The sequence below is a fragment of the Phocoena phocoena genome, chromosome 3, assembly GCF_963924675.1.
Source record: "Phocoena phocoena chromosome 3, mPhoPho1.1, whole genome shotgun sequence".
In the NCBI taxonomy this organism is placed as follows: domain Eukaryota; kingdom Metazoa; phylum Chordata; class Mammalia; order Artiodactyla; family Phocoenidae; genus Phocoena; species Phocoena phocoena.
The window spans coordinates 167,765,678-167,787,092 of record NC_089221.1 but is presented as its reverse complement, the minus strand read 5'-3'; the positions used below and the strand labels follow the sequence as shown (position 1 = coordinate 167,787,092).

The 21,415-nt window shown below is 57.8% G+C and overlaps 1 protein-coding gene across 4 annotated transcripts; it reads left to right on the top strand.

Annotated features, from left to right (window-relative positions):
* Positions 1 to 176: 176 nt before the first annotated feature.
* PNPLA6 (patatin like phospholipase domain containing 6) lies at positions 177 to 20,864 on the top strand. 4 transcript variants are annotated; one of them, XM_065874607.1, is made up of 33 exons: positions 177 to 203; positions 540 to 627; positions 798 to 880; positions 1,068 to 1,165; positions 2,933 to 3,073; positions 3,162 to 3,321; positions 3,814 to 3,894; positions 4,116 to 4,244; positions 4,598 to 4,678; positions 4,765 to 4,927; positions 5,272 to 5,355; positions 5,663 to 5,772; positions 5,902 to 6,069; positions 6,156 to 6,233; positions 10,636 to 10,841; positions 11,061 to 11,192; positions 11,287 to 11,410; positions 11,856 to 11,969; positions 12,239 to 12,314; positions 14,033 to 14,176; positions 14,394 to 14,457; positions 14,743 to 14,911; positions 15,113 to 15,295; positions 15,464 to 15,582; positions 15,770 to 15,926; positions 16,215 to 16,331; positions 16,419 to 16,488; positions 16,923 to 17,039; positions 18,611 to 18,912; positions 19,910 to 20,026; positions 20,150 to 20,252; positions 20,357 to 20,466; positions 20,571 to 20,864. In XM_065874607.1, exons 1-33 carry the CDS (start codon positions 177 to 179, stop codon positions 20,640 to 20,642), a joined length of 3,987 nt encoding a protein of 1,328 aa, XP_065730679.1. In that variant the 3' UTR covers positions 20,643 to 20,864. The 4 variants fall into 4 exon arrangements, with proteins under 4 accessions (XP_065730679.1, XP_065730678.1, XP_065730681.1 ...); XM_065874606.1 differs by having other exon boundaries at positions 399 to 627; XM_065874609.1 differs by lacking the exon at positions 6,156 to 6,233 and having other exon boundaries at positions 14,036 to 14,176.
* The last annotated feature ends 551 nt before the right edge of the window (positions 20,865 to 21,415 follow it).

Genomic DNA, 21,415 nt, shown 5'->3' with positions numbered 1-21,415 from the left:
GCCCCTTCAGTCGCCCACAGGCCTGCGGAGAAGCCGCCCCGGCAGTGGGTACGAAGTGGGCAGGGCTTGCAGCAGGGGAGGGGCGGGCCCAGAGTGATGACTTGCCCGGGTTCGTCCTGCTTCTTACTCCACAGGAGTCTGAACTACCACACCTGCCGCCCAGGCTGAAACAACTGATGGAGGCGCCGCTGCAAACCGGAATGGTAAGGGTTGGGGGTTCGTGTGGCGCCGCGGGGACTACAATTCCCGACGTGCTCAGCACGCATTATCGCGGCCCCGCGAGAACCAGTCTGCGTCTGTTCAGGCGGAACTACGTTTCCCGGTGTGCACTGCGGGCCGCCGAGCCTCCAGAAAGCGTTGCTCCCCGGGGGAGGGAGCAGCGCTGGCCCATTTTGCAGATGGGGGCGTCGAGGCCCGGGCCGACTGCGATCTCGGGGGCGGCCTTGGCTCCGTGGGATGAGGTCCCGGACGTCCCGGCCCCCGGGGAAGGCTTGGCGGAGCGGGTATGCGATGCGCAGTCAGTGCCGTTCGTCCCGCAGGTGCTGGGCGTGATGATCGGGGCTGGAGTCGCGGTGCTGGTCACGGCCGTGCTCATCCTCCTGCTGGTGCGGAGGCTTCGAGTGCCGAGTGAGGACCCGGAGGGCCTTCTGGGGGTGCTGAGGGATGGGAAGCTGAAATGTCCGGGCCCCTGGGGCAGTAGAGATGGGATTTGCTGGAGCCTGCACTCAGCGTCCCCATCTCTGGCCGTGCGGAGTGTGCGTAGAGGTCAGATTGCCCCTCTCCGCACATACCCCCAGAAACTCCAGCCCCGGATGGCCCGCGGTATCGATTCCGGAAGAGAGATAAAGTGCTTTTCTATGGCCGGAAGATTATGCGGAAGGTGAGTCTGGGACCCCCTGGGGCTCCCACTGGCCACACAGAGATCCTGCCCTTTCCCTAATTATACTTCTTAGTAAGCCGGCCGCCCTCCTTGATCAAGGGCCTCTGGATCTGCCCCCCTCTTCCCTAGGGTCTGAACTGGCAGTTGACGCATTCCTCCCACCCCACCCCACCCTTAATCCTCCCAGGTATCACAATCCACTTCTTCGCTGGTGGACGCCTCCGTCTCCACCACTTCCCGGCCACGCATGAAGAAGAAACTTAAGATGCTCAACATTGCTAAGAAGTAAGGCTGTGCTAGGTGTACTTGGGGCTGTCCAGGGCTTTTTGAGTGATCATCCCACACCGAAGGGTGTATCTCGGGCTTCTTTGAACCCCACGGACTGTCTTAGGAGTCCTGCCATGTCAGTGGGACTATTTCAGAGCTCTCCCCAACCAGACAGGCTGTCTGTATCACCTGAAGGCTCTCTCAGTGATGTTCCCTGCCACAGGGGCATCCGTGAGTTACTTAATCCCCAGGCACTACCTCGGATGTCTTGTCATACCCTTAGGGGTCAAATCTGGGGTCTCCCCACACGAGAGGGTTTATTCCAGAGTCTCACTGGCATTCTCGCAGGTCTCTCTGGGACCTGCAGGAGGGGCTATCTCTGGCTTTTGTCCCCTAGGGGTTATCTCAGCACTCTCTCTGCATCAGAAAGCATCTCTCTATGTCACCTCCCTTGGATTTTCCCCAAACTACACAGAGGCTGTGTTAGGGGGTTCTGTTCCCTAGGAGTCATCTGAAGAATCGTTGGGCACTAGAGACACGGGAAGGGCATGTCAGGGCGTGTCATCAGCAAAGGGCTCCCTCAGGGTCTCTGAGAAAGGCTCTCTCAGGGATCTTTCCAAGTTGGGAGCTGGCTCTGGGGTCTCCTGACATCACAGACTCTATTTTGAAGGTCTGTCTCAAGTGTTTCTTCACACTGAGGGGCCATTCCAGGGGTGTCCATGGTCAACAGGTGTGCTATCCCATGGCTTTCTATGACTTGAGTAGAAGGGCTATCTCTAGATCTTCCACAATTAGTTGAGGCTCTGTCCACCTCCTGGGAGCGGTTTCAGTGTCTGCACACCCTTGAGGAGCTACCCTGATGTTGCCATGGCCTCGAGAGAGCTACCTCAGCTCTCTGTGACCTGGGCGAGGGCTAGCCCAAGGATCTTCCTGATCAGAAGAGGAGCTGTTTCTGGATTTCTCTGCAATGTGGAGTTTAACTCAGTTTAAGCTCATTCTAGAGGGTCTATCTTGAGCATTTTGTGAGTAGTGGAAGGACTGTCTTCAGTAGCAACTGTGACTTCCAGGGAGGAGCTCTCCTAGGTCCATGGTTAGCAGAGGGGCTGTATCCGGATTCTCTGCACATAACCAGGGCTATCTCAAGAGTCTCTGTGACCATCAGAGAGGCTATCTGAGGGTTGTCTGAGACTGGGGAGGAAGGGTTATCTCAGGGATTTTTACAAGGATCAGAGAGGCTTTATCTGGGGTCTCCTGATATAATGGAAGCTACCCCAAGGCTCTGCCTACATGACGGAGGCTACGTGATGGAGGCGTGCAATATGTGGGGTCCCATGATGAACAGAGGTGCTTTTCTGGGTTCTGCCCATATCTTGGAAGCTGTGTCAGGGGTCTGCTTAATGAGAGGGTTCATCTAGGGAGCCTGTGACTAGTGAAGGGTGACCTCAGGGTTTTATTTCAGGGGTCAGCAACTTTTCTCTTTTGTCGGCCACATCTGGGGCTTTGCAGGCTGCGCGCAACGCTGCTGCAACTGCTGCAACGACTCAACTCTGCTGTTGTAGCATTAAAGTAGCCTCAGACAACATGTAAATGAATGAATGTATTAATAGCTCGTGCCAATAAAGCTTTATTTACAAAAGGAGGTGGCTGGCCTAATTTGGCCAGTGGGCCAGAGTTTGCTGAGCCCTGCTCTGGTGACCCCGGGGAAGGGCTCTGTGGGGGGTCTCAGGTCTTCCTGAGTCCCCTCCCTGCTTTTCACCCCGCCTCGCTCCCCCCTCCTCCCACCAGGATCCTGCGCATCCAGAAAGAGGCGCCAACGCTGCAGCGGAAGGAGCCCCCGCCTGCCGTGCTGGAGGCTGACCTGACCGAGGGCGACCTGGCCAACTCCCACCTGCCCTCCGAGGTGCTCTACATGCTCAAGAACGTCCGGTCAGTGTCAAGGTGCAGGCGGGGGGCTGCAGAGCTGGGGCTGACCTGACCTCCTGCATCTCTCCATTCCCCGGTCCCTATCCAACAGGGTGCTGGGCCACTTTGAGAAGCCGCTCTTCCTGGAGCTGTGCCGGCACATGGTCTTCCAGCGGCTCAGCCAGGGTGACTACGTCTTCCGGCCAGGCCAGCCCGATGCCAGCATCTACGTGGTGCAGGATGGGCTGCTGGAGCTCTGTCTGCCGGCTCCTGTGAGTGGGCTCCCCCTCCGGGGGGCACCACAGTGAGATGGGCGGCAGGGATGAGCAGTGGTGCAGCGGTCACCGGGGACAGGCAGTGCTTTTGGTCAGCGGGGTTGGTGGGCTTTTTTTTTTTTTTTTTAATTTTGGCAATGCCGCGAGGCGCAGCTTGTGGGATCTTAGTTCCCCCACCAGGGATTGAATCCGGGCCACGGCAGCGAAAGCGCCAAATCCTAACCACTAGACCACCAGGGAACTCCCAGGGTTGGTGGTCTTATGAGATGTGCAGGCAGGAGTTGGGAACGGGTGTCCAAGGGCATCTGGGGTGGTCTGCACAGTCACCGGTTATGGTTAGTGATGCTGGTCGGAAGGTTCAGTGGGGTCCGGGTGTCAGTGATCACCGAGGGTGAATGAGGACCAGTGGCGTGGTCAGGGGGCAGGACGTGGGCTGGCAGGGCAGGGGCAGCCCTGGTCAGTGCCCGCCTCCCCCACCCCGTGTCTCAGGATGGGAAGGAGTGTGTGGTGAAGGAAGTGGTTCCTGGGGACAGTGTCAACAGCCTTCTGAGCATCCTGGATGTCATCACCGTGAGTGACCAGTACGGAGGGGGCTGGGGAGGCTGGGTGGGAGGCCACACCCACCAGGCTGGGTTGGGGAGGGTCACCCCCAGGGCCCCCATCTCTGATGCGTCCCTGATGTTGCCGGTGGTCCCTCAAGGCAGTGGCATCAGGAGGGGTCGGGGGGGAGCAGGAAGGGGGGCTCTCACAGCCCCTGACCTTGATTCTCCTTGTGCCCCCGGCACCCCCAGGGTCACCAGCACCCCCAGCGTACTGTGTCCGCTCGGGCGGCCCGAGACTCCACGGTGCTGCGGCTTCCAGTCGAGGCCTTCTCAGCCGTCTTCACCAAGTATCCCGAGAGCTTGGTGCGGGTAGTGCAGGTCAGCGGGCCATCCACTTCCTTTCATAACCCCCCACCCATCACAGGCTCCTGGGGGCTGGGACCCAGCAGCCAACAGGCACTGAAGCTGTGCTTATCGGCCCTGAGCAGCCGGACCTCCCTGACTCCTCCCATGAGCTGCCTCCACCCCGTGTCCCCAGGTTTCTGCCGCCTGATTGTCGGTTTCTCCCTGGCTCCTAGGGCCCTGCCCAGCCCCTTCCTGCTCCGACCTTGATCTCCTGGCCTTAGCTGCATCTCCATCTCCCCACCCACGGCCCCACCCCCTTAGTGCTAAGTCCTGTGGCTAACCCTCTTTCTCCCTGGCCCCCTCCTCTGACGACCATGCCCCCGAAGATCATCATGGTAAGGCTGCAGCGGGTCACCTTCCTGGCACTTCACAACTACCTGGGTCTGACCAATGAGCTCTTCAGCCACGTGAGTTACGTGGAGAGCACCAGGGGCCGGAGGGGTGCGCGGCGTGTGCCTCCCCAGACGTGCCACAGGATCCCCTCTGCCTCCAGGAGATCCAGCCCCTGCGCCTCTTCCCCAGCCCGGGCCTCCCAGCCCGCACCAGCCCCGTGCGTGGCTCCAAGCGGATAGGCAGCACCTCTGCTTCTGAGGAGGCGAGGGAGACGCCTGGCCGGCCGCCTGACCCCACCGGGGCCCCGCTGCCTGGAACTGCAGGTACCCAAGATGACCCCTGCCTGACCCCCAGGAACCGTAGGCTGGCCCAGCCCACTCCCGAGAAGCCCAGGCTCTGCCCCTCAATGCGTGTCTCAGTTCCTCAGATACTTCCACCTGAGCTGCCCAGCCCCGCCGGGACCCGCTTAGCTAGGTACCCAGGTGTGACTCCTGTTGGGATCCCCCAGGACCCCTGGCCTCAGTCCCCTGGGCCCACTGGAATCGCTCTTCCTAGTTCCCCAGTCCCCAGGGACTCTGAGCTGACCTTTCCCCAGGCCCCCTTCAGCTCCCCACCCCCAGTCCTGGGCGCTCCGAGGGGCAGGAGCCTGAACACATGTCTCCCCCAGGGGATCCAGTGAAGCCCACATCCCTGGAAGCCCCCTCGGCCCCCTTGCTGAGTCGCTGCATCTCGATGCCAGTGGACATCTCAGGTTTGGGGCACCAGGTGGAGTTGGGGGAGGCCATCGAATTTCTGGGTTGGATGCAGGCCTGCCAGTCTTGATTTTTCTCATCCGTGAAATGGGAATATCGGCAGCACTTACTCATGTCTTTTTGTTGTGGGTAATCGTTGAGATGGTGCCCTCCCAGCTGTGGTGAGAAGGGTCGCAAGGGCCAGAGCAGCGATCGATTAGTCATGTCTGTGTAGCCGTGGCCTCGGGTACATAGGTAGTGCTTGCTTAGACCCCAGTTATGGTCACTCTCATCTTTATTGCATTTATTGCCCCCTGCCCACTGCAGGCTTGCAGGGCGGCCCTCGCTCGGACTTCGACATGGCATATGAGCGGGGCCGGATCTCCGTGTCCCTGCAGGAAGAGGCCTCGTGGGGTCCCCAGGCAGCCCCGGCCCGGGTAAGGCTCTTCCGTCTTCCCCCACCCCACCCCAGTCCCCTCCTGGGACCCTGGTCTGGCCACAGGTGGAGTCCCCCGAGGAGGAAGGTCGGGTGGGAGCAGGGAGATCACAGGCCTTGCCCCACACAGACCCCTACTCAGGAGCCCCGGGAGCAGCCAGCCGGCGCCTGTGAATACAGCTACTGTGAGGATGAGTCGGCCACTGGCGGGTGCCCCTTCGGGCCCTACCAGGGCCGCCAGACAAGCAGCATCTTTGAGGCGGCAAAGCGAGAGCTGGCCAAGCTGATGCGGATTGAGGTGGGCAGCCGAGAGTGTCTGGGGGACCAGGTTGGGGGTGGGAGGCCTGGCTGGGCCAGTCTCAGCCCCCTTTCCTTCCTCCCCAGGACCCGTCCCTTTTGAATAGCCGAGTCTTGCTGCATCACACCAAAGCCGGCACCATCATTGCCCGCCAGGGGGACCAGGTGAGGCTGAGCGCTGAACCCTGGTCATGCAGCCCTGACCCAAGACCTCTCTCTCTGATCTCTGATCCTTGCTTTTTCACCTTAGATGTAGACCTCCCAGTATATGATTTCCAACCCCTGATCTTTGGATCCTATGACTCTGACTCACAGCCCTCCCTCCCCATGTCCTCTGGACATACTGACCTTTCTCCTCTAACCCCTGAACCTTTTACACTAGGACTTCCACCCCTAGATTTCTCTTCCCTGTCCTGGCATTTCCTGCAACTTCCATTTTCTGACCTTTCAACTCTACAACGTACTCTGATGCTCTGTCTGCTTCTCATTCCTGGGTCCCTGCTGGGATGGGGGCACTCAGTAAACGGGTGCAGGTCAGAATCTGGACCTGGAGGCTGGGAACTAGCCCCACGAGCTGGACTTCAGTGCCTCCTGGTGACACACAGGTGTGGGAAACTGTGCATCCCACCAATCCGTCCGTTCTCCAGGCGGGGAAACTGAGACCCGTTGTGACGTCACAGGCCAGGAGCACAGAGGAGGAGGGTTAGGGAGGAAGCCAAAGGTGAAATCCAGACTCTGCCCTGACTCCCTGTGTGACCTTGGGTGAATCACCTAGAAACTTGTCATCTTCCTCGCCTGCAGGATGAGCGTCATAGCTATCTGCTAGAATCGTTGCGAGGATGAAACAGGAAATACTCAGTTCGCAGCTACTAGGGTTTGCAAGGGTGACAGGCCAGGGGAGGGTTGGAGCAGCAGCTCCCAGTCGGGGGTGACAGTAGGGGTGACATGACTTAGGCGTTGAGACCACAGCACTGCCCCAGGCTCAAGGGAGGAGCCCTGGGCTTGCGGGAGGGGCTGGGGGTGGCCCAGCTATTAGCTGGCTGGGTGGTTATTGTTTTTAATTTTTATCGGAGTATGGCTGATTTAAGGGTGGTTGTTATATCACAGGATCAGTTGCCTGAGTGGCCACGTCGAGCTGCTCATTGCAGGGTGGGCTCCTTTCTGCAGAGGAAGTGTTGTGCCAGCTCTTTGAGGTACTTGAGGGACTGGCTGAGAAAGTGTGGTCACACCGTGGCCCTTGCAGGGGCCCCGGGGCCCTGCTTATCTGGGAGCCTCTGCTGGGCTCAACACAGCCCGGCCCCAGCCCCAGCCCGGCCTGCTAACACACCAGGCTCCTCGGGGTCTTCAGGACTTTGTTAGGGACAAAGCTGGTCTGCTGTGCCCCCCTCTGAAACTTTACACCAGTAGTTTGCAACGTCATTGTCAACGACATTTGGCAACGTCAAGACATTTTTGATTGACTTGGGAGGGTGCCACTGTCTTCTAACGGGTTAGAGACCAGGGATGCAAGACTGCATGGGCCAGTCCCCCTACAACAGAATTATCCAGTTCAAAATGTCAGTGTTGCCAAGATTGAGAAACCCCGCTTTCCACACACATTTCCCAAAGCATATTTCATGGAACAGCCATATCACAGCCATATCACATGTGTGCAACATGTTGGAGAAACACAGGTTATTTTACCCCTTCATGGCAGCTCCCAGTGAGCATTATTAGCATATTCAAGGCTCTGAGAAGTCCTGCAGTGAAAAACAACATGCTTCCCAGTCTGAGGACAAATGGCAGCCTGCTATTAGTCACTCCCATTTATATCCCAAACCCAGTCTGGGAATTCTATCTTGGAAGGTTCCAGCATGTGTGTATGTCTCCTGGGCCTCTCCCAGGGATCCTTGCAGTGTTTTGGCACTCATTTGGGGCTTTGTGGGGTGTCAGAGAGTGGTTTGTGTAATGAATGAGGAAGGAATCTTTCTGTCTCTGGGCAGTTTCTTTTTTTTTTTTTTTCTGGGCAGTTTCAGTTCCTTATTTGAAAGGGTGGGACAGAGAGGTGTCCAGCTGGGCAGGCTAACCAGAGGGGAGAGGGGCGTTTGCTGTGTCCCAGGGTTGTTGCAGAGGCAAGAAACACCAGTGGGGCCCCCTGCCTTTGGGAAGCTCACAGTTCTGACAGACAGTACAGTCAAAGGATTACACAAATTGTTACTACATCATATGTGCTTAGTGCTACAAAGGAGATGTTCTCAGCTCCACAACGTCTGGTTTAGTCAGGGCAGTGTCTCTGTGGAAGTGACCTCCAGAGAAGGAGGAAGGATGAGGACGAATTAACTAGGTGCAAGGGGAAGGAAAGAGCATTCTATGCAGAGGGGACAGTTTGTGCAAATGTCCTGTGGTAGAGCTATTCCACCTGTAGGAAACAAAAGGAAGTCAACAGCGATGGAGTGGAACAAGGGAACCGGGAGCAAAGGGGATTTTTTTTTTTTTTTTTTTTTTTTTTTTAATGCACTGCACGGCTCGCAGGATCTCAGTTCCCTGACCAGTGACTGAAGCCAGGCTCTGGGCTCCAGCAGTGAAAGTGGCAAATCCTAACCTCTAGATCACCAGGGAACTTCCCAAAGGGGATTCTTTTGGCGGGGGGGGGGGGGGGGTGATAGTTTTAGAGACGTAATTCATGCATTATACAATTCACCCACTTAAAGAGTACAATTCACTGGTTTTTAGTATATTCACATAGTTGTGTAACCATCACCACTGTGCATTTTTAGAGCATCACCTTAAAAAGAAACACCATACCCTTAAGCCATCAGTCTCCTACCTCCTAAACAGCCCCAGTCCTAAGCAACTACTAATCTTACGTTTCTATGGATTTGCCCATTCTGGACATTTCATATAAATGGAATCATACAATACGTGGCCCCGTGTGTCTGGGCTTCTTTCACTTAGTATGCTGTTTTCAAGGTTCGTGCATGTTGTGGCATGTGTCAATGCCTCATTCTATTAGGGCTGACTACTGTTCCATTGTATGAATGGACCACGTTTTGCTTCTTAATTCATCAGTTGACGGACATTGAGTTATTTCTACCTTTTGGCTAGTAGGCATAATGCGGCTATGAACGTTTATGTGCAGATGTCTTTGTGGACACGTTTTCATTTCTGTTGGGTAGATACCTAGGAGTTGAGTTGCTGGGTCATATGGCAACTCTTATTTTTTTTCTTTTTTTTTTTTTTTGGCTGCGTTGGGTCTTTCTCTAGTTCCGGTGAGCGGGGGCTACTCTTCGTTGAGGTGCGCGGGCTTCTTATTGCGGTGGCTTCTCTTGTTGCGGAGCACGGGCTCTAGGCACACGGGCTTCACTCGTTGCGGCGTGTGGGCTCAGTAGCTGTGGCTCGCGGGCTCTAGAGCGCAGGCTCAGTAGTTGTGGTGCACGGGCTTAGTTGCTCCGTGCCATATGGGATCTTCCCAGACCAGGGTTCGAACCTGTGTCCCCTGCATTGGCAGGTGGATTCTCAATCACTGTGCCACCAGAGAAGTCCCGGCAACTCTATTTTTAATTCTTTGAGGACTTTTTAAATTTTTGCCAGATTGTTTCCCAGTGGCTGTACCATTTTACAGTCCTACCAGCAGCGTGTAAGGATTCCAGTTTCTTACATCCTCTCTAACACTTTTTGATTCAAGCCATCCTAGTGGGTGTGAAGTGGCATCTCACTGTGGTTTTGATTTGCATTTCCCTAATGATTCATGATGTTGAGCTTCCTGGCCATTCAAAAATCTTCTTTGGAGAAATCTCTATTCAGAGCCTTTGCCCATTTTTTAAAAAAAATTATTTATTTTATTTATTTATTTTTGGCCGCAGTGGGGTCTTCCTTGCTGCACGCGGGCTGTCTCTAGTTGCGGAGAGCGGGGACTACTCCTCATTGCAGTGCGTGGGCTTCTCATTGCAGTGGCTTCTCTTGTTGTGGAGCATTGGCTCTAGGCGCGGGCTTCAGTAGCTGTAGCACGCGGGCTCAGTAGTGGGGCTCGCAGGCTGTAGAGCACAGGCTCAGTAGTTGTGGCGCACGGGCTTTGTTGCTCGGTGGCCTGTGGGATCTTACCGGACCAGGGCTCGAACCCCTGTCCCCTGCATTGGCAGGCGGATTTTTAACCACTGCGCCACCAGGGAAGTCCCATCTTCTAAGAGTTTTATAGTTTAAGCTCTCAGATTCATGTCTTTGATCCATTTTAATATGGCATAAGGTGAGAATCCAACTTTATTCTTTTCCATGTAGCTATGCAGTTGCCCAGCGCAAGCAAAGAGGCTCTAAGCTCAGCCGTGCTCCTGTGTAGCCAGTCTTCGTTGGCTCTTGCTGGCTGTGTTGAAAAGAATTCATGGGCCTTAATCTAGGTTGAGTTGGGCGATCCATTAGCAATGTCTGCTCTGGTGCTGAGTGGGAATATAGATACATATGCTGCTCAGCTCAGTGCTATGGAAAGCCTTCACTCTCCAACTTTTCCTTCCTTAACCTTTCCTCTGGAGTGCACTGACCTGAGTTGTGGGTGAGGTGGTGCCCCTGTGCCCATCTCCTGGCCCTTGCCCTACAGGATGTGAGCCTGCACTTCGTGCTCTGGGGCTGCCTGCACGTCTACCAGCGCATGATCGACAAGGCCGAAGACGTGTGCCTGTTCGTGGTGCAGCCCGGGGAGCTGGTGGGACAGCTGGCCGTGCTTACCGGCGAGCCCCTCATCTTCACGCTGCGGGCCCAGCGTGATTGCACCTTCCTGCGGATCTCCAAGTCTGACTTCTATGAGTATGACTGGGCCCGACATTGGGGTGGGGGTGGCGCTCAGACAGCCCTGACCAACTCTGTTCTTCCCTGCACGAGGCCATCCCTCTGAACAGCCAACAGTTTTCCAGGGAAGCTTTGAGCCCTTCTTGTCCCACCTCCAGGCCTTCACCCACCCTCTCTACTCCCTAAGGGCTGTTCTAGGGCACCCCCGGCCCACGCACCCCTGCCCTTCGCCTACAGGATCATGCGTGCACAGCCCAGTGTAGTGCTGAGCGCTGCGCAGACCGTGGCCGCGAGGATGTCGCCCTTCGTGCGCCAGATGGACTTCGCCATCGACTGGACAGCGGTAGAGGCGGGACGCGCACTGTACAGGTGCAGGCCCTGCCCCCACCTCTCCCCTCAGGCCCTGCCCACGAGGACCCCTACCCTGTCTGACCCGCCCCGCCCACCCCCACCCCCACCCCAGGCAGGGCGACCGCTCCGACTGCACCTACATCGTGCTCAATGGGCGGCTGCGAAGTGTCATCCAGCGTGGCAACGGCAAGAAGGAGTTGGTGGGCGAGTACGGCCGCGGGGATCTCATAGGAGTGGTGAGCTCGGCCCCACCCACTGACCTCTAACCTCTCCCAGTCCAGTTTCCCCCCACGCCCAACATACACTTCATCCCAGGTAACCCGTTGGGGGTGGAGAGCGCTCCCTCCCCAACCTATGACCTCGTGCAATCCACTTTCCCCAGCTCCTTTCCATGGGGCGGGGCCATGGGGGCAACCTCATCAGGGTGGAGTCTGATCTGAATCAGTCTCCAGACCTCTCTCCATCAGAAGAGGGGACCCCCGCCCCTGTGGATCCCTGTCCTCTCCCTTTCCTCAGAGCCCCGAGATGGGTAGTGAGGCTTGGTTCTCTCCACCCCCATCTGGGGGTTGTGGTGGGGTGGGGGGGACTCGGTAGGACCTCCTCTCTGCACCCACGGTCGTCCTCTCCCTTACCTATCAAGCTCCTGGCTCCGCAGCCCTGGTCAGGCACGCTGTCCCCTAGGTGGAGGCGCTGACCAGGCAGCCACGTGCCACGACGGTGCACGCGGTGCGCGACACAGAGCTGGCCAAACTCCCCGAGGGCACCCTGGGCCACATCAAACGTCGATACCCGCAGGTGCAGCTCGCTGGGTTGTGGGCTGTTCTCCTAACGGGGGCTGGACAGATAGGAGTGGGGGCGGGTACCCAGAGAAGGCAGGGCCTAATGTGTGGAGAGAGGGGTTAGATGTGGGTGGAGACCTAGGAAGGAGGTGAAGCCTCCAGTGAGGGCGGGGCTCATGGGGTGGGGCTCAGGTAACAGGGACCCAGGCGCCCTGGTAGAGGAGGAAAAGGTGGTGCAGAATTGCTCCTCCAGTCTCACTCGACCGCCGGCCTCCAACGCCCCAGGTCGTCACCCGCCTCATCCACCTGCTGAGCCAGAAAATTCTGGGGAATCTGCAGCAGCTGCAAGGACCCTTCCCAGGTGAGAGCTGGCCAGCGCCCGGGAATGCTAAGGGATCTAGTCCAACGCCCAGAACGAGCTAGGAGAGGGAGCCATTGAACCCAGGGCATGCTGGGAAGTGGAGTCCTGCGTATAACCTGCTCTGGGCGGGGCTTCAAGTGGGAAGTGGGAATCCGAGTTCCGGTGCATGCTGTGGGCTGCAGTTCTGGTTCTTGGGCATGCTGGGAAACGGAGTCCTGGACCCAGGGCCGGCTTGTTACCAGTATCAGTGGTGCTGACAGGAGGAGTCTTTAGGGCAAGCTTGGTTCTGGGTGTCAGGGTTGGCTGGAGGATGGAGTCCATATACTAGGAAGGGGAAACCTAAAGTGTGCTGGTAAATGTAGTCTGTGGGGTGGTGTTTGGGGCCCAGGGCATGTTGGAAAGTGGCTTCATAGGTTACCAGCCTGGTGGGAGATGTGGTTCCTGGTCCCGGTGAATGCTGGGAGATGGCCCCTGTCCCAGTGCATGCTGGGGGTGGGGGTGGTGTGGTTCCCTTCCCAGGGCATGCTGGGAGATGTGGCTTCCGTCAGCTAGGATACACTGGGAAATTGAGTCAGATTCGAGATGTGCAGAAATATGGACCTGAGGTTCTATGTTATGGTGACCTGACCCTGGACCAGCCTGGCAACCTCTACTCTCCTTTTCCCCCCAGGGGCTTCTGCCCCATCAGCCCTGACACCTGGATCCTGAGGGTAGGGGCGGGGATGAGCCGTGGCCAAGAACTGCCCCTATGCCCAGGGTCTTCCCCCATAGACTTTTGCCCCAGTCTCGCACCAAGTACACAAATACATGTTCTCTCCCACCCGGCTGCCAGGACCGCCCTTGGTGTGATTCTGGGGCAGATATGGGGGCAGGGACTTTAAAATCTCAGACCTCTGGGAACCTGGAGAACGCACGAGACAGACAAAGCCCCTAGAAGGGTTTACAGCTTCAGAAGCAAGATAGAGTTTTTAAGATACAAAGAAAGAGTACAATGTCGGATAATGTACTGTGAAGAAAACAAAATAGGGTCTTGATGGGGTATGACTAGAGGAGGGAGGGAGGCTTTTCTGAGATCAGTGAGCTGACACGTGACAAATGAGATGGGGCCGGACGCTGACAGAACTCTGAAGGCTCTGCACACAGGGTTTGGCGGTGTTGAAACACTTCAAGGAGGAAAGTGAGTGAGGGCGGGGTGGAGGCAAGTCATGCAGGGACTAGGAGCCGTCGAAAGGCATTTGATCTTGTTCAGACTGTTATAGGAAGAACTGGAGGAGAGGAGGCTGGGAGAAGTCCGGTCAAGAGATGGGGGTTGATGGCTTGGTCTAAAGTGTAAGTAGAGAAGCTGAGAAGCAATCAGTGCGTCAAAAGTATATTTATTTCCGTCTAGTTTTGTGTTCAAGTCCCTTTAGTGGACAGAGGCCCCAAGGCCAGAATGGGGTAGGGGCACAGATCAGTCCACACAGGTGGAGTGGAAAACAGAAATGGTTATACAGTTGTGTAATGGATGCCACTGAGGAGATTGGGCCCAAACTGAAGGTCAGATAGGCAGGTCTTATCAAGAACAGTGGTTGAGGCTGTGAAGCTAGGATTGAGGCCATGACCTTCACTACGGCATCACTAAGCCTCAGCTAGGGAACAGGGATTTCTGAGAAGGCAGAGGAGAGCTGACCTTTCCAGACACAGGACTGCACAGCAAATACCATCCTTTGGGGTCTCAGCAGGTTCGGGCCTAGGTGTTCCCCCTCACTCGGAGCTCACCAACCCAGCCAGCAACCTGGCAACGGTGGCAGTGCTGCCCGTGTGTGCCGAGGTGCCCATGGTGGCCTTCATGCTGGAGCTGCAGCATGCTTTGCAAGCCATTGGTCAGTCGTGGGCGAGGGCAGGCTTTCCGTCTACATGGGGCAAGGCGCATGTGGGTGGGGGCATTGGCCAATGAATGGAGACGCCTGGGTGGGCCAGAGGTGGGGCTGGGGGGCTGGAACAGGGCTGTGGGAACGGAGTGGGTGGTATTGTCTTATAGGAGGGTCCTCCAGCTCCGTTGACCTGGGTTCCTAAACACCCTTCCTCACCCATCCCCAGGCCCCACACTTCTCCTCAACAGTGACATCATCCGGGCACGCCTGGGGGCCTCTGCGCTGGACAGGTGTGTGTTGGGGGTGCAGGAGGTTAGGGTGGGGCGCGAGGGATAAGCTCAAAGCATAGGATTCTTTCAGATCTCATTTGAGGTCTAGGCTGTGAAACAAGGAGCATGCGCCCCCCATTCCTCTGGTCACTGGGGAGACAGTGTAGTGGATCCGCCCCTGGAGGATGCAGGCGTGTGGGGCTTGGAGGTCCAGGTCCCCCTCCCCAGAGCAATGGAGCTACATGGTCCCTGAGGGCAGGGACCCCTGACCAGCCCCAGGATGACGCTCCCCCGCCCCCATCCTAGCATCCAAGAATTCCGGCTGTCAGGGTGGCTGGCCCAGCAGGAGGACACGCACCGCATCGTGCTCTACCAGACGGACGCATCGCTGACGCCCTGGACCGTGCGCTGCCTGCGCCAGGCCGACTGCATCCTCATCGTGGGCCTTGGCGACCAGGAGCCCACGCTTGGCCAGGTCCGGAGACCATTCACAGTGACCCCATCCCTGGGATCCCGCCCCCTGCCCTCCGGTGCCTGCGCCGGGCCACGCGCGCCCTCACCGGTGGGGCTAGGCGAGCAGGAACTGCGGGGCCAGGTGTGGGAGGGGCAGGGAGGAAACCACGGGTGAGAGTGACTTCCGTGCTTCCCCTTTCTCCCCCCACCCCCACCCCCAAAGCTGGAGCAGATGCTGGAGAACACGGCGGTGCGAGCCCTCAAGCAGCTGGTCCTGCTGCACCGCGAGGAGGGCCCGGGTCCCACGCGCACAGTGGAGTGGCTCAACATGCGCAGCTGGTGCTCGGGGCACCTGCATCTGCGCTGTCCGCGCCGCCTCTTCTCGCGCCGCAGCCCCGCCAAGCTGGTGAGGGGCCCTGCAGGGAACTGGTCGGCTCTCAGGACCTTTCAGGGGCGTGGCTACTGGAGGGGCGCGGCCTAGAGACCAGCGGGGCCGGGGCAGTGCCTTGGAGGTCCAGACGCCGCCTCCTACACCCGCATCCTCATGGGCCGCGTCTCTCTCCTTTCACATCAGCACGAGCTCTACGAGAAGGTTTTCTCGAGGCGCGCTGACCGGCACAGCGACTTCTCCCGCCTGGCGCGGGTGCTCACAGGCAACACCATCGCCTTGGTGCTGGGCGGGGGCGGGGCCAGGTGAGGGGCGGGGTCAACGCTGACAGGGGCGGGGCCAGGGGTCCTGAGGGGTAGAGCTGATTCCCTGGGCGCGATCCCATAGGGGCGGGCCGGCACCACCTTCCTAGCAGGTGAGGGAGAAGGGATAAGATTCCTGCGGGTGGGGTTTAGGGGATCTCCAGAGGGTCACTGGGTCTCCACCTTGCAGAGGCTGCTCACACATCGGAGTGCTGAAGGCATTAGAGGAGGCGGGGGTCCCTGTCGACCTGGTGGGCGGCACGTCCATCGGCTCCTTCATTGGGGCCCTGTACGCCGAGGAGCGGAGCGCCAGCCGCACTAAGCAGCGGGCCCGGGAGTGGGCCAAGGTGTGTGTTGCGGGGAGGGGGTCCCCCCACCCCAGGAGCACCCTGAAACCTCACCCTAGACGGGCTTCTGGGTTTCTCCTGCCCCTCCCCGTCTTAATTTGTGAACCCCACCTGGATCCTTTATAGAGATACCTCCAGGACCTTGGATGACCACCCCCCCTGTGACTTTCTGGCTGGTGACCCTAGTCTCCAGCTCCCAGCTGGAGAAGTCAGGCCCCTTAGGGACTGCCTAGTCAGTGACCCCCAAGTGACTCCTGTTTGACCCCCCGCTGGCCCATTGCCCCCTAGAGCATGACTTCAGTTCTGGAGCCCGTGCTGGACCTCACCTACCCCGTCACCTCCATGTTCACGGGGTCGGCCTTCAACCGCAGCATCCACCGTGTCTTCCAGGACAAGCAGATCGAGGTGCACTCTTCCCCCATGCCTGCCCCTCCCCTGCCCCTCCCCACAGGAGTCCCCACTCCTCCTGGACCGCAATCCCTGTCCCTGTAGGACCTGTGGCTGCCGTACTTCAACGTGACCACGGACATCACCTCCTCAGCCATGCGTGTCCACAAAGATGGTGGGTACCCCAGCCAGCCCCACCAAAACCACTGTAGCCATGTGGGGAATGGGTGCAGGGGAGGGGCAGCCGAGCATCTGGGACATTGTTAACATGAGTGACCATCCCTCCTGGCCTGAGTGCTGAGCACTAATCGTCACCCACTGATGCCCCAGAGGCCCCAGGTGTGTCTGTCCTCGCGGGCAGAAGGCCGAGAGACTAGTTGGGCACCTCACCCCCTCACACCAGTCCCCACAGGCTGCGTATGGCGCTACATCTGGGCCACTGCCTCCTACTGCCCCTACCTGCCCCCGCCTTGCGACCCCAGGGACGGGCACCTACTGGTGGACGGGTGCTACGTCAACAGTGTGCGGGGTCAGCGAGCCCACCGGGCTGGCCGGGCCTCCAAGTGTGTCTGAGTGTGCGTGTCTGTGTCTGTGTGTCCCGCCGGGCAGGCTCCCTGTGGCGGTACGTGCGTGCCAGCATGACACTCTCGGGATACCTGCCGCCACTGTGTGACCCCAAGGATGGGCACCTCCTCATGGACGGCGGCTACATCAACAACCTGCCAGGCAAGTAGCCATCTGATTGTCCCCGTGCACAGACACGCGGGCAAGCTCGTAGCAGGCATGTGTGTGTGCAGGTGAAGGATGCGCCCATGTGCTGTATTTGACACGCACACACACAGGGCAAGCGTGGACACACGCAGGTGGGTGGGGCAGCTCCACGATGAGCTTTCTTTCACACCCACTCACTTGAAGCATGCAGATGAGAGGCAGGGGGGTTGCAACTTAAAATACACCCAGTGGCGTGCAAACACAAGTAGACACCTACGCTGGCTACACAGGCGCTTGAGGTCCCATAGATCAGGGATCCGCACACTGCACCCCACAAGCCAAATCTGGCCCCCTGCCTGATTTTGTAAATAAAGTTTTATTGGCACACAGCCACACCTAACCGTTTATCCTTTGTGGCTATGTCTGCAGCAGAGTTGAGAAGCTGCAACAGAGACCATATGGCCTGCAAAACCAAGATTCTTTTTTCTCTGGCCTTTTACAGACAGCTTGCCAACTCCTGCATAGGCGTTCTGTACAGATACTTGCACTCACACAACCTCATGCGCGTGAGCAAGTGTGTACAAACTCACAGGTGGACGGACACACTTGGACGCACAAAGAAACATACTTAGACATTGATCTAGGGACACGGGAAAGGAATCCAAGCAGTCCTGGGTGTGTGTGCAGAGGCATAGCACACCCAGAGGTGGATGTGTTCACAAACATACAGACGGGACATGCACATACCTGATAGGGGTGCGTACAGCACACACAGAGACACAGACAAGCTTGTGAGGGACACGGGCAAAGTCTTCTGGAGACTTAGGTGTCTTTGGGGACTGGACCTGGCTACAGGATCCTGTCCATGTCCCCCCAGGCACCCCCAGACCCACTCAGGGGCCCTCAGTGGGGCACCCAGACCCACAGCTACAGCACCCTCCTCACCGCGCCATCACCCCACCCTTCACCCCATCCGTCCCGCTGCCTGAATCTCCTTGATCCGGCTCTTTGCTCTGTGTCCCTTGTCTCAGTCTCAAGATCCCTCTTTCCGCCCGGATTCTCTCTGCTTCCATATCTCTGGTCCCTTATATCTCTCTCTCCCACGAATCTCTGTTGCTGTCTCTGGTCCCCTGCATTTCTCTCCCCGCGGCTCTGTCTCCCGATGTCTTTATTCCTACATCTTGCTGCGTCTCTGATCCTCCGTCTGTTTGCATGACTCTGATCCCTTCATCTCTGCCTCCTGGTGTCCTTACTATAATCTGTCTCTCCGTGTTACTCTCCTTCCATATCTCTCTCCCCCATGTGTCTGACCTTGGGTCTCTTTCCCCAGTGACTTTATTCCTCTGCCTCCATCTTCTCCATTCCTCTGGTCCTGGTTCCCCAGACCTAAAAGCTCCAACACCCGTCCCCTCCTCCACATCATCGGCCTCTACAGCCATACCCTTTGCACGCCTACGTGTTGTTCGCATGGTTGTTTTTTTTTTTTTTTTGCGTGACCATGTGCATGATGGTGTTTGCGGGGCTGCGTTGAACTTCCCTGCCTCAGTCCCGGTGGAGAACAGCCCCCTGACCCCCATGCCCCACAGCGGACATTGCTCGCAGCATGGGTGCCAAGACGGTCATTGCCATCGACGTGGGAAGCCAGGATGAAACGGACCTTAGCACCTACGGGGACAGCCTCTCTGGCTGGTGGCTGCTGTGGAAGCGGCTGAACCCCTGGGCAGACAAGATCAAGGTTCCAGACATGGCCGAGATCCAGTCTCGCCTGGCCTATGTGTCCTGCGTGCGGCAGCTGGAGGTCGTGAAGTCCAGCTCGTACTGCGAGTACCTGCGCCCACCCATTGACTGCTTCAAGACCATGGACTTCGGGAAGTTCGACCAGATCTATGTGAGCGGGTGGGAGCCACTTGGTGCCAGTGTGGTGGGCCGGCAGAGCTTTAATACTGAAAGCCCAGAGCAACACGAAGGGAAGGATTCTAGGGCTGCATTTGGGATCCATGGGGAATAGAACGGTAATCAATTAGTGATGTCTGCCGTGGGTGTGGCAAGGGGAGGTACGTGTGTATGTGCGAACTAAGTTTCTTAGTATGTGCCAGTGGCACTGCCTGAAGCACGCTGTAGAGATTTCTAATGCCGTTTCTGTGTAGGTGGGAATGAGAACCACGAAAAATTAGTAACGTCCGATGCCAAGTCTGGGATACACTGGATGGAGCACTGTATAATGTGCCACTGACCCAGAAAAATGTGTCATAGCCCATGCCAACTGAAAATGATCAGTAGCTGGGACTTCCCTGGTGGTCCGGTGGTTAGGACTCCATGCTTCCCCTGCAGGGGTCATGGGTTCGATCCCTGGTCAGGGAACTAAGATCCCGCATGCCGCACGGTGTGGCCAAAAAGAGAAAGAAAGAAAGAAAAGAATGTGATCAGTAGCTGCTGCCCAGAGCCCTGAGTAAAAATGTCTGATTCCCTTTCTGGGCTCACTGGGAAGGCATGCCATGCTGGATTAGTGATGTCTGTTATGGGCATGGGAGATGATGATATTTACGGGTATACCGCATATTTGCAGACCTTGAAATAAGCCTGCACGCCGCCATCTCGAATCATTTGGTACTTGGCACACTGCATGGGGCTGAGTGGGAAAGCATGTGCAAAGAGTGATTGGTAATGTCTGGCAGGGGCACAGGATAGGGGACATGGGGGTGAGTGTGCTACGTGTGGCCGACTCTGAAATCAGTGTAGTCTCAAATGCCATCTCCGCCAGAGCATCAAGCTTTTGAGGGGCCAGGGCAGGGGCAGGCAGGGTGGGGATAAGCAGAGAAGATGAGGCAGAGAAGAACACCCCCAGGGATTGCAGACATGGCCCCAGCCCCCCTCGTTTCCTGCAGGATGTGGGCTACCAGTACGGGAAGGCCGTGTTTGGGGGCTGGAGCCGGGGCGACATCATTGAAAAGATGCTCACGGACCGACGGTCTGCAGATCTTAATGAGAGCCGCCGTGCAGACGTAAGCCTGCGCCCTCCTTCTCCGGCGGGGCCACTCTGACGACACATCCCCCGTCCCCAGTCCCCTCTAGGTCTCCCCCAGACCTCAGACGACCCCGAGAGCCTCACCCACTCCTCTCCGCAGGTGCTTGCCTTCCCCAGCTCCGGCTTCACCGACTTGGCGGAGATCGTGTCCCGGATCGAGCCCCCCACGAGCTATGTTTCTGTTTCCGACGGCTGCGCAGATGGTGAGGGGGCTGAGGGCATCCCCAGGATCCCGGGGTCGGTGTACTGGTGGCTGGAGAGGTCAGCCCAGCCCGAGCGCCCTCAACTTCACCCACTGCCATTCCAGGGGAGGAGTCGGACTGCCTGACTGAGTACGAGGAGGATGTGGGGCCAGACTGCTCGCGGGACGAAGGGGGCTCTCCAGAGGGCGCGAGCCCCAGCACTGCCTCCGAGATGGTGAGAGTGGGCGGTTCGGGCCCCCCACAAGGTGGGGAGACCCGGCTGACTGCGCCGGTGTCACGGGCTGTGTGTCACGTGCGGGGTCGCCCCTATCCCTGCAGGAGGAGGGGAAGCCGATCCTCCGGCACCGGAGCTGTCTGCCGCAGGACGCCCCCAGATCTGCGGATGCCTGAGGACCTCGAGAGGGGTCCCCCCTTGGGCTGGACTAGGGGTGGGCCCTCTGGAGGCGGCTCACTGCCCCTCTGCCTGCTGCTATGCCTGTGACCCCCCCGGGGTCCCCCTTGACCCCCAGCCCCCAGGGTCCACACACTGGACTGGCTTGTCCCCCGGGAGAGGGCCAGCACTGCACTGATGACCCTTGATCAGTCACACCAATAAACCTGCCCCTCTCGGAAGCGGCCGTATGTCATCTTTGGGTTCAGGGGGCACCTCGCCCCACCTTCCATGCTCAGGATGGCCTGGGCTGGGGCCGGAAACGGCCTTGAGCTTGTCACCATGACCTGTGCTCCCAGCCTCGGGCTGAGCTTCCTCCACTGGGAGTGGCCATCCCCAAATTCACCTGTAGGCCCACACACATATAGGTATGTATATATATGGCATAAAATTTATCACTTTACCCCTTTTGAAGTGTACGGTTCAGTGGCACCAGATAGGTTCACATTGTGCAACCCTCCATCCCCAGAAGTGTCTCACCTTCCCAAACTGAGACTCGCTCCCTACTCCCCTCCCCCAGCCCCCGGCCCCCACCACTCTACTTTCTGTCCCTAGGAATTTGACTTGTCTGTGGACCTCACGTGAGTGGAATCATATATTATTTGTCCTTTTGTGTCTGGCTTATTTCACTGAGCAGAACGTCCTCAAGGTTTCTCCGTGTTGTAGCAGGTGTCAGAATTTCCTTCCTTTTTAAAGGCTACATAGTATTCCCTCGTATGGATGGACCACATTG